This window comes from Myodes glareolus, chromosome 17 (assembly GCF_982192425.1).
Source record: "Myodes glareolus chromosome 17, mMyoGla1.1, whole genome shotgun sequence".
NCBI lineage: Eukaryota > Metazoa > Chordata > Mammalia > Rodentia > Cricetidae > Myodes > Myodes glareolus.
The window spans coordinates 63,390,760-63,402,831 of NC_142042.1; the positions used below are offsets into that span (position 1 = coordinate 63,390,760).

Genomic DNA, 12,072 nt, shown 5'->3' on the forward strand with positions numbered 1-12,072 from the left:
ATCGTTCTCTTCTGTAAATCTTCCTTTCATTCTTACTCCATGGCTGCTGAGTGAGCTGGTGTCTCATTCCTGGAGTTCTCCCCTCTTGTTCTTAGGCTCCTCCTTATTCTCCTCTCAGAGTTCACCTTCTATTTATACTCTCTGCCTGCTAGTCCCACCCATCCCTGCTCCTGTGTCACTATTGGCTATCTATCTCTTTATTAGGATGTTCAGGTGTTACAGACAGGCACAGTAACATAATTTCACAGAGTTAAACAAGTGCAGCATAAACAAAGTCAACACCTGAAAATAATATTCCCCAACATGATGGACATATCTAGAGACAGTGATATGCAAAAGAGACATGGCTTATGGGTTCGATTTGTGGATAGTTGTTCTGCTCTCTGAGGTCTTCAGTGAGTTCCATGCATTCCCTCGTCGTCAGGCCTCTTCTGAGGACTCAACATGGTCTCTCATGGCCCTGTACCATCCAACTGTACAAATTCACTGATGTTTATCTGCCTACAGGGAGTACTGGAAAGGCACAGACTTCAGCCTCCCTCACTGAGCAGGAGAAGCAGATGAACAAGGTCCACGAACTGACCCTTCAGCTTCAGATGATGACCAACGAAAGGAATGAACTTCGTGCAATCCTGGCCAATTATACCAACAATGATGTGAACAACAGATAGTCATTATGTCCAGTTCTCTGGTGACTGTCTTGACCCCCCTCCCCCGTGTCAACCCCAGCATTCCTCATGTCACTTGAGGCTGCACCTCCAAGGTGTCCTCCTGCCCAAACTACTTTTCCTGAGTGCATCTGAGAGGCAGAACTGACGCCTGGGTGGGAGTGAGATGGGGACGCAGGCTGTTCTGCTTCCTTTCAATGAAAAGCAGAGCCTGTGGCCTGAGTCACATTCTATGGATGAGGAAGTAGTGTATGAGCTGACAGCACACATTTCAAAGAGGCCTGGACAGGTGTTGGCTTGTGAGAGATGCTTGGTGCTGAGTTTAGGGAGAGTCCTTGTATGTGACTGGGGGATTACTTGCTGATTGCTGTGGGAGTTGGGCCTGGTCCTAGTGATCCATCTCAGTGTGTGACTGGAAGGCCTGAAGCTCATCTGGTCACCTCTCTACTCTTGCTCCTTGAACTCTTAGAAAATGTCACCTACTGCATGTCTTTGAGATATGATATCACAGGTGTCAGGTAGGTTCAGACCCTGAGATATGATATCACAGGTTTCAGATAGGCCCAGACCCATAACACAGACTCCTGGAACTATTAAAAAGAGCTAGTTTGTCCCTCCAGGACTATTGAAGAAGCTCAAGTAGCCTGTCTGTCTCCCTCTTGATGCTCTGACTTTCTGACACTGAGGCAGTGTAGCAAGTCTAATAACATCAACAGGTCCTAGTACCTAGGATTCAGGATGTGACACTCAATAGACAAGGATAATCCAAGACATAGGCTCAATTCATATGTTCATGGGGTGCTGATGACTGTGTTCATGGGGTTCTTTGTTCCTGGGTCCATGCTCTACCACAGGAAAAATTCTGAGCGTGAAGAGCTGAAAATGGATCACCAGAAGGAGACGTCAAAGCTGGAGAAATTCCCAAAGGAAATTAGTGAGGCCTCTTCCAAGTGCAAGGAGCTGACTGAGAAGACCAACTCCTACAGGTGAGTGTCTGATTGGATGGGACCCGCCCTTCAGAAGGACAGCTGCTGCACTTATTTCTCTTTGAACCAAAGTGAGGGCTGTGCTTCTAGCTTGTTTACCTTGTACTTGTCCTCCCAGTCTGATTTCTCCCAAGTGCAAGGAGTCAGAGAGCCCCTCCCAACCGTGTCCTGTCAGCTTCCAGAGCTTCTAGATAGAAAACAGGGTTTGCACCCTGAATGGTCTCTGGGACTCTGAGAGGGGCTTGCAGAGCCTGTTGCTATGGACACAGATGTGGAATGTATTCCTCTTGGGTACTCTGACCTCCCTCAGACCATGTTTGCTCTATACCTGATGATGGTCTCCCAATACCATGAAGAGTGTAAGATCAGTGCGTGTTGGGCGTACAGAATCCTGTTCTCAGAGCTACATCACCTGGGTGATACCGGCATGGCTAATATGAGCTGCAGTCTGGGGCTGTCTGAGGACATGGGACCTTGCAGTGAAGGTAGTACTAGTAGGTTGGAGTGGCAGATGGAGGTGGACTGGAGCTCATCATTGTTTGTGAGGGTTAAATTCCCTCCACAGCTGGCTTCTGAGGGAAAGGACACAGATGAAGGAAAAAGTGGGCATGTTGAGAGAGGACAACAGAAAGCTGCAGCAGGAGCAGATTTACCTGCAAGAGTCCTGTGAGGAGACAAAAAGGCTCTGTGAGGAGGACCTTCAGAAGATCTTTGATCTCTTAACAAAGCAGCAGCAGGTAAGCTGAGGCAGCAGGAGCAAGCTGCCCACCTATCTATTCACACACACACATATGTACACCATCATGTGACCATCCACTCAGCTACACAGCTGACCACCTACGTTCCATCTCATAGTTCATTCCTGGGATCATTCACAAGTCTTTCTGGGGAGTTAACTCTTGGAAGACACAACCTGAGTGAAAAGAAACCATCATGTTCTGGTAGAAGATGTAGTTCTTTGTGGGAGATGGGTAGGTAAATCACAAATCACACACCTACATGTCAGTATGGTAGGAAGGATTCTATGCTGGGAACCACTTAGGGAGAATCACAGAGCTTTAAGTGAGTGTGTGAGTGAGGAAAAGGGCGTGTGGATTATTTGCTTGATATAACAGAGTATTTTTATTCTGCTTAAGCTACCAGGCCAGAGCTCTTTGGATCTCCTGTCTTCTCACAGGGAGAGCTTCCTATCTTTTCCTGTCTCATCTTTTTGCTAAATGGTTCGTTTGGTAAGAAAAAGAAAGGTCTTGATGTTTTCTCTCAATTTTTACACATTTTTATTACTTTGGAATTAATGAGTTTTGTAATAGAAAATTCAAACCCCAGAGCTATTTTGAAAATAAAAAGTAGATCTTTCCTTTCAGTGAACTGAAGTAACCTCCCAGGAAATGTCTGGTTTGTCTCATTCGCTTCGCAACACACAACCGGGCAGTCTGTCTCTTTGCTGACATTTTATGTGCACTCTATCATGTGCATGGTTATATCTTAGTACAGATTCCCTTCATAGTTGTAAAGAGTGATGCATTTCAGAACAATGCTCTGGTGACCTCACTAAGCTCCTACTGACTGATCTGGGGATATTTTCATATTATATGCCCTTTGTTATGGTCTAAAGTTGTTGGATCATGACCATGGGTGTCTTCATTCTCTGGTGCTATCAAGGTCTTCTCTGGAGGAGCCTGGGTAAGGTTTCTTAGGAGACTATAATGGGTCAGCTTAGAGCTATCAGGAGGCTTCATGTGCAGCCTCTTCCTTTGGGACTTGGTCTTTTGTGGTCAAGCTCAGGTGTGCAGAGGTTTTCACACACCTGTATGATCAGTGAGTCTTGAGATGAAGAACTTTACTGAAGGGGGAAAGAAGTTCAGACTAGGGCAGAAGCCTGGCTGAGTCTAAGAGCACTGAGAGACAGAACTGAGAACCCGCTACCTCCCCCTGCAGTAGAAAAGGTGCAGCAACACTCTAGTCCTCTTTACTTTTCTGGGTTCAGGAAGTGTGTGTGTGTGTGTGTGTTGTGTTTATATGTATCTTTGTGGGTTTGAGAATATGTGACTGAGCCTCTATATTCATGTTCACTCATGGAATGATGGACATATTTCGTGTTAATGGAAAGTACTATTCCTGCTCTGGTTAGCATCAGTTTGCATCAGTCACAGAGCACATGGAGCTGCCCAACTTTTGACTTGTCCACACTGCTAACTAGCACAAAAAACCCCACAAAACTGATGCAAGCTCGAAGTTTTTCAGGTGTCGTAGAGGCATAAATGTTCATCTGCAAAAAGTCCTTTGTAGAAAATGAAGGTAATGCAGGACATGATGGTGAGAAAGAAGCTGCTGAGGCAAATCAAGGTGCCTGAGAGCAAGAAAACCTAGCATAGGTTGTGTGTCCTTCTCTACTCTGCGTGAAAGGTGACTGCCCACTAACAATTTTTCTGCATCCTATTTTATTCTCATCATATTACCTGTTGCCACTTTCCTTTCATGTTTGTCCAATCTTGGTTCATTTGGATCTTGAATCTTGGCCTGGATTTTATCATGTAAGAGATTCTGAACTGCAGAGCTGTCTCCCCAGCAGAAGTCCCATAGCCATGCTGAGCTGTGAGAACAGCTGTCTTAGTGCAGCCCACTTAGTCTCATCCTAGTCTAAAGCACTCACTGCATGTTGTGTCTGCAGCACTCAGAAGCTGCTTTCATTCCAAGCTTCTTTACACTGAGATAAACTTGGCTTGATGGGGGTTGGGAGAAATGAGGATCCTCAGATATTGCTAGGGTGGAAAATTTTGTAGCCCAGCGAGAAGCTATGTATAATTATTCAGAAGCTTGGATTGCAGTCCTAAGATTACCCTGTGATCACAGAAGAGAATTAATGGTTCACAGAGAATCTAGGGGACACCCAGTTATAGAAACATTCCTCAGAGCTCCGCCATATTATTAAATTTTCAAATGCCCCCCAGTGATGAATAAAAATTCAATGAAGTCTACCCCTTCCATGAAATATTGTAAAGCATAAAATAATCCATGTACCCTTTTGGCCATGAGTCAGTCTGCCTTCTGTTACTTACAGAAATCCCTAACATAATCATTTTACTGGAAGGCTAGGGTTTCTTTTACTTCTGGTTGTAGAGTTTGCCTGGTTTTCTGAGCTTACTGTTTACACTCATTGGGCTGAAATTGAGGTAACCTGTGGTTTAGAGAGTTCCTTTTGCATGAACCTGCACTCTTTGGAGCCACTGAGAAGCACTGAGTGTGAGCAAGGGGCTGTTCCACCATCAGGCAGGGGTCCTGTACCATGGAACTAAGCCTTTAATGTACAGTCAGGAAACCTTGTTGTGCAAACTTAGATAACTGGTCAAGGAACCCTGGCATCCATCATTTTCTGGCCTCAGTTTATAAGACAAGCACTACATTGACTGCTCTGTCCCCTGTGTTCTTCTCCCAGGAACCATGCATGCATGTGGTGCATAGACACACAGGCAGGCAAAACACCCACATATATAAAGTAAAAATAAAATGAAAAATTATCAAAAGAGAGACAAAGTACACAATCCTCATCACATCACCGCATCCCTGTGCCTGGGTTGGAATACGGGCAGGAGAGGGTGTGGGCTATTAAAATTTAACTCTCTTCTCTAGAAGATCCCAGGTGATCTCTTCTTCCATTATTGTTAGCTAGGAACTACACATGTGGATAAAATGCAGCGTGCTTGTATGTGTGCATCCATGTACTTGTGATGATCAGGAGTGTGTTTGTATTTGTGTACATACATGCACACATGTGTACATGGGTGCAGACAACCCTGCCCTAAGAACACAATCCTCTAATGAATAGGAACATCAAAGACTGGAGGAACACCTTCAATCCCTGCTGAAGCAGAAGGAACTGGTTACCCAGCAAAAGAACTTGGCAGTAAAGCTGCAGCATCACTTCACTGAGTCCCAGATGAGGTAGGAGCACAGACTGAGAGAAGCAGTTGTAGTCTAGTGGATCCTCTGTTTCAGGATCTTTGACCTCTTTGGGATTTAGAGTATTTGGCAAGGTTCCCACCCATCCAGGGAAAGGATACCTCAGAGTATCGAGTTGGCTAATCACCGGGATCTTGTGTCCAGGAAACAATATGTTTGGTTTTGGTTTTATGGGGGTTGTGTCTCTTTCTTCTCCTGTGAGAAGCGGGATGTCAGTTTTGAAGGACAGTGTGTCCTCTGCCATGTTATTTCCCTTCAGGAACATTACATTTACAGATAAGTTTCTAGTCTTTGGCTGACATTGATATAACTCCAAAATATTGTTTTTGGACTATTAGAAAAAATGCTGTTTTTTCAAGTCCAGCACAGTGTATTTTCCAGTTCAACTCATAAGAGTTTTTAAACATGAGGAATTATCCAGCCCAGGGGCCTCTGACCCTTATCTCTTGGGGAAGGAGGGAATGAGCTCAGCTCAAAGGTAATGCTGGGTTGTTCAGCTGGTGGGGGCTCAAAAGCTGATAAGCCAGGGCCACACCAGGCCTGTGTCCCAGCTGCCTTCCTCCTCTAGGTTGAACATCTCCAGCATGAACTGGAACTGACCACAGCCCAGGAGGAGAGCCTCCTGCAGATGGAGCTGCGGCAAGCAGGAGCGTATGTGCCAAGCAAGAGAGCCACCACTGAACTCCATTCCCACCAACCACGGGATTCACAATGTGGGTTTTTTTCTTTGATTTTTTTCATTACTATGTGTGAATAGGTCCTGATTTTTTTCTTGCCAGTGTCCCCAGAGAGACTGTTCCTATGTCTGATTTCCATTTATTCTTGACAGCACCTCTTAAAAGAAATGACAAGGCTAGAGGAAACCAGAGACACCTTGAAGGAATTACATTCTACACTCCAGGATCCAGGCCTCCTCTGAAAAAGCCACATCCTTTCTCCTGTGAGCACAGCATTGAAGAAAATATCAACCTATTAACAAAGCCCCAATCTGATCCTCCTCTCTTGGTTCACGGTTTCCAGAGAAACGACTGTATCAGAAATAAGCTTGTGATTCAGAGGACACCACACAAACTACTCAGAAGCCTAACATCCATCAGCAAGTGGTCAAAACAACATGGAGGGAGATATGAGGGTGAGCAAGAGTTATTCTGTCGGCTACTGTCTATGGCTTTGGCAAACTGACTCTGTATGTGACATGGAATCTGACAAGGAAGACTCTGTCACACTGCTATCCAGACCACATCCAAAAGCCCAAGATTCTCTCTCTAGTGCATAGCTGACGCTGACCCCATATCATGCACAGCTTTGATGATAATTCACTACAGAGACTAATCCACTTCCTTTTGACTCATGTTATTGATTTGCTTTTCCTTAAAGAAAATTTCAAAGGAAGTGGGAATTTTGCTTAATTTTATTTGGTTGGTTGTTTTTCTTATGTTTTAGATTGTTTTGGTTGGTTTGGTTTATATCTCGGGATATCTGCGCATTAGTTTTTTGGTTTTCTTCATTTTAGTGTAAGGTTTTGCTATTTTTGTTATTCTTTCTATTGTTTTCATAGTTTGATAAGGCTATACACTGTCTTTATTGACTGCCTATTTGAAGCTCCCACTGAATAAAATTAATGTTTTATGAATAAAATTTCCAACTTTTCACTCTTAAGATTCTCCTTTAGTCAGGTGAGCTGTCACACTCCTGTAAACCCACAACTCACAGGCATGGATCTGTATCAGCAAGTTCCAGGTAGGTTGGGCTGCACAATGATATCCCAGCCATGGTCTACACAGGCAGAAGGCCCCTTGGATATGGATACAGATGGCATGGCCTACTCCGTGTATACCCACTAGTGTACAGAAAGACTAGGCATATTGAATCTTCATGGTCATATATTTAGCTTCCAGTAGAATGTGGACACACACTGTACAACATGTTAGTGAAATCATCATGCAGACCAAACTAAAGGGAAACACAACTAACTGGAAGCTTTTATATGTTCTGTCCAGTCCTGTGGATTCTTATAAATAAATACTCTGAGGCTTAATATGAATTATAATTGTTTGGCCAATGACTCAGGCTTATTACTAGATAGTTATTACATTTAAATGAACCAATTTCTATTAATCTGTTTATGGCCACATGGCTATGATTTATCAATAATACTCTGACATCCCACTCCTCCAGTGGCTACATGACATCTCCTAATCTCGCCGTCCATTTGTTTGTATCTCTGTTTGGATTTCCTGTGTAGCTATAATCTGTTTTACCACTGGCTAAATCAGCTTCTTTATTTACAACGGTAGTAAAACATATTCACAGCATACAGAGAGGCATCCAACATCACAAAACTACATTGTTCCTGGCCTCTCAGGAAATGAGAACATTCAATACAGGAATGTACAAAAGAAATTGGTAAATGCAAAGTAATCTGCCTCTGGTTTTCTTGAAATGCGAGTGATATGCAGAAATGATAACCACACAGCAGAAATAATGTCCTCCAAGACATGTTGGGTCATTTTGCGGTGCTTTTATTTCTACTTGTGCGTGTTTTGCCACCACATACATGCATTTCCCACTGAGGCCAGATGAGAGCAGTAGATGCCACATGGAAAACATATTTAATATGGTTGTTTGCTGACATGTGGGTCTTCTGATACAACAAAAAATGCTCTTAATGCATGAGCCATCTCTCCAGTCCCTGCTCTTGACTTTGTCCTCATAGTCATATGTGTTCTATTAGTAGATGGGATCACCTCCAACCAAAGACACACACACACACACACACACACACACACACACACACACACAGAGAGAGAGAGAGAGAGAGAGAGAGAGACAGAGACAGAGACAGAGACAGAGAGACAGAAATCAAGAATGCTTCTCTTTATTTTGTTCCATGGCAGCTTATATAGGGTCTCCTTGAGTAATGGCCATGCTCTAGCTCTCAGTTGAAAGCCCACCAGAAACCATTCCCCCTACCATCAGGAACACCTGTGGGTCTCATTCTGAACACAAGAAAACAAGTTGTTTGCTCAGAGCAATTGCAAGCATAAGAAAGCAAACTGTTTACTCTGGCAAGCAGGGGTTCAGGGTCTACACTCCACAACATCTCCCCTTTTCTATAAAATTGGAATAAGGTTTTGGACTGACATCATATCAGCTGTGTGGCAGATGACAATTCCAGATGCCAAGGAGGCCACAGTGATGACAACAGTGGCCACTGCAGTCTCAGTCTGACTTTGGGTAGATCCCGAAGTCTCAGTCTGGACAGCTTAGAAGTTGTCCTCGAACTTCAGATCCTCCTGCTTCTTCTTCCTTCAGCAAATCCTACAGGTGTGCACCACCAAAACCAGCCAGGGTGACTGTACCAGGCCAGGCATCAAACCTGCTGGGGTGATGTACCTCCTGCTGTCACTGGGAGCTGGGGTGTTAGGTATTCTCTGGGACCTTTGGCGGTGACTGCTGTGCAGGTCCCTAGCCCACTGTTCACACTGCAAACCCTTGGGCACACAGAGCCAGGGATTTCTGCTGCCTCTATGCAGATGGGCAGCCTGGTGGAGTTTAGATGGCTCTGGTTTCCCTCACTGCCACCACCTAATGAGTCACCCTAGACCCCACAACCTTCAGTAAACAATCATTTAGGAAATTTGGATGTCATTATCTCTAAACTACTTCCTGTTGTAGTTGGCTGAAGTAATTTTGGGGGGAATATTCCCAGCAACCTTTCACGGGGTCTTGATTCAACAAACCACATTAGCCAAGAATGTTTCCAAAGGTTCTCATCCTCTATGGAAACAAAATAAGAACCTCTTTTCCAAAGCAGCATATCCTTAGACTCAAATTCTGAAGTCAAGATACCATTATAATATACATGCTGATTTTATTAGCAGCACATACAATGAAATGTCTCTCTGTACTTAGCTCCTTCACAGTCAAATAATTAAAAGAAAATACAATAATATACATATATATATATATACAATAATATACATAATCCATCTTCTCTGTGCACATGCCATCTTTTAGAGACATTCTATTCACCCTCCTGCATCCTCTTTATTACTTTCCTGCTGGCCAGTCTTCCAGATGGCATTTCTCAGAGAGTCTCTAGTTCCTGGTCTCAGCTGTACCTACCGTGGTGCCTGTACCACCTGGAATTGCTATTGGGTATAGTCTGGAAATGAAAAAACATATAGTCACATACCCATCTTCAATTCAACCTCACAATTGCCAAGAGCACTCTCTCAGGAATCCCAAGTTCCCAATCTCAATGGGGGCCTCGATTTCTTGTGAAACTCTGACTCTCCAAGCTATTTGCTACAGGACATGGCAACTCTTCCCTGGTCATGGGACCCCTGGGAAACTTCCTTCTCATTCTTGGGAACTCTGTAGAGACCACTCTATCTTCCATCTTGGGACCTTCCTTCCTCAATCACCAGGATCTCAAAGTTTATCACCAGAATCAAAATCTTTCTAAATGTAATCTTCTGCTTTGCCAGCACCTTCTTGGGTCCAAGCTAACAGCCAGCCAGTTCCACAAAGCCCAGAAAACACTGAAGTAACCATCTACCTCAGGATGTGGCCAAGCATCCCAACTTTCCAATGCCCACAAATCAGCAGGAAGCAGTCCTGAGAGACGGAACGCCACATTCCCAACCATTGTCACCCTTATCCCCCCCACAACTTTTCTAATAAACAAAAGGATGAAATGTTATCATTTTCATCACTCAGTGTTCTGGCAAATGTCTAGCCACCTCAAACACTGGCACTTCTAGGTTCCAGGTCATACATGTGCCATCAAGCACTCTTGCGTCTTACATAGCCACCAAGGGCTCTCAAACCCTTGTGATCTTGATCCACCCTGCAGAAGCCACAGCTTTGCAAGCCAAGTCCCTATGTGCATGCACCAGGCAGTCTTTAAAATCTGGACATGCCCACTCTATGTTTTCTTCTCAGCACCAGTAGGAATCTGAGGAGGCTAAGAGAGGGCGGAGTGGATCCCCTGGACCAGGAACACACACTCGGGACACCCCAAATACCGTGTCCCAATGTAGTGTCAGTTTCATGGTGTTTCTGTAGAAGAGAACAGAGAAATCCATACATCAAGAGCCTTGTAAAATGCAGTGGTGGAGACATGAGGTAGGCAGGTTCCAGTGAAGCTGGAGACCTCTGCTGTAGGGCTGGTTCTCTTGCTGCCTGACTTCTCTGACTTCCTATTGGCAGAAGATAGGGTTCTACTACTACACAAACCAGCAACAACGTTGATAGGCCTTGGCAGTGAGCAGTCCTAGTTTGGGGGCGTGGCCTATGAAGATAACTCCTCTGGTCCCTGCCATGCTTAGCCCCCAATCCCTCCCCTAGGCCCCGGTTGGTCCCTATTCAATCCAGGTCAAGTTCCTCTGTCTCCTGCCCATCTGGACTTCCTGAGCACTGTCACCCGCACTTTTCGCCTTTCCCACGCGGGCCTCTCCTAGGCTCTAGCACACACCTGGGGTGACCAGCTTCCTCGTGCGTCTGTGCTCGTGGTTTGTAAAGGACCGGACCCTAAAGTGCACTTGGGCTCCTTAGCAGAGTCTTGATGGGCGCCCGGACTGCAAGTTCGCCAGCATGGAGTCCCCTCAGCAACCGAATTCCAGGTGGGGGCGGGGTCCCAGCATCCCAGAGGCGCTGGGTTCATAACATTCCCTAGAGCTAGGGATGCAGCCACTGAGCCGGCAGGAGCCAGGCAGGTTGGCTTCGAGGCCTCCTGCTCTGGATACTCAGCCATGGGCATGGTGGGCATTCAGGTGTGGCCGCTGCGGTGATGTCTGGCTCACCAAGGTGACCCGTGGAGGTCTTGTGCACCTTCTCTGTGGCGGAATAGACTGTCACCTTTGGCCAACTGGAAGGTTGGTCGTTCCAGCCCACCCGGGGACTTAGACTTTTGGGCTTTTAGCAAATGACTTTCCAAATTTACAGACTGTGAGCTGACATGGCAACTGGAAAGGGCACACTCCTGCATCCTTCTCAACGTGAACAAGGTAAATGAAAAGCAGAGGTGTTCTTAACACGGCTAGGAAACAATAAATCTAACATATGAAAATCATGATTACATTTTGAAAGAAAAAGCACAAAATCCAAATAGGCACTTTTGAGACCTTTTTCATTTGAAAGTAATCTTAATGCTATGAAATTCACAAATATGCTAGTTTTTATTACCCAATCGTAATTATCTAAAATACACGTGGCAAACATAGAAATATCTATTCTCTTCAAAATGTCAGTGCCCATTGATTATGGTTTTGAAAGTGGAGAGAATAAATTCCCCTTAAATTACAAGCCACTATCTTAAGAAATTTCATACAAAATAATAATTAAGAATGATCTTCTTGTTAACTCACAAGGAACCACCTTCAAAACTGCATATTTTTGTTAAAGTTTCTGTACTAAAATGTAGAAAAACTGAACTACACAAATATTGAAAA

General features: G+C 44.6%; 1 protein-coding gene across 1 annotated transcript; it reads left to right on the forward strand.

The window, feature by feature from the left end:
- The first annotated feature begins 680 nt into the window (after positions 1-680).
- Positions 681-7,273, forward strand: LOC146894698 (disks large homolog 5-like). The gene is made up of 5 exons (XM_087897795.1): positions 681-1,654; positions 2,220-2,391; positions 5,481-5,596; positions 6,183-6,327; positions 6,444-7,273. The coding sequence occupies exons 1-4, from the start codon at positions 1,473-1,475 to the stop codon at positions 6,211-6,213; spliced, it is 501 nt and encodes a 166-aa protein (XP_087753921.1). The 5' UTR covers positions 681-1,472; the 3' UTR covers positions 6,214-6,327; positions 6,444-7,273.
- Positions 7,274-12,072: the final 4,799 nt, after the last annotated feature.

Coding starts and splice junctions, on each gene's coding strand:
- LOC146894698 (XM_087897795.1), top strand. CDS start 1,473: ATGACTGTGTTCATGGGGTTCTTTGTTCCTGGGTCCATGCTCTACCAC. Junction 1,655..2,219: donor GAGAAGACCAACTCCTACAG/GTGAGTGTCTGA, acceptor TTCCCTCCACAG/CTGGCTTCTGAGGGAAAGGA. Junction 2,392..5,480: donor TCTTAACAAAGCAGCAGCAG/GTAAGCTGAGGC, acceptor TCTAATGAATAG/GAACATCAAAGACTGGAGGA.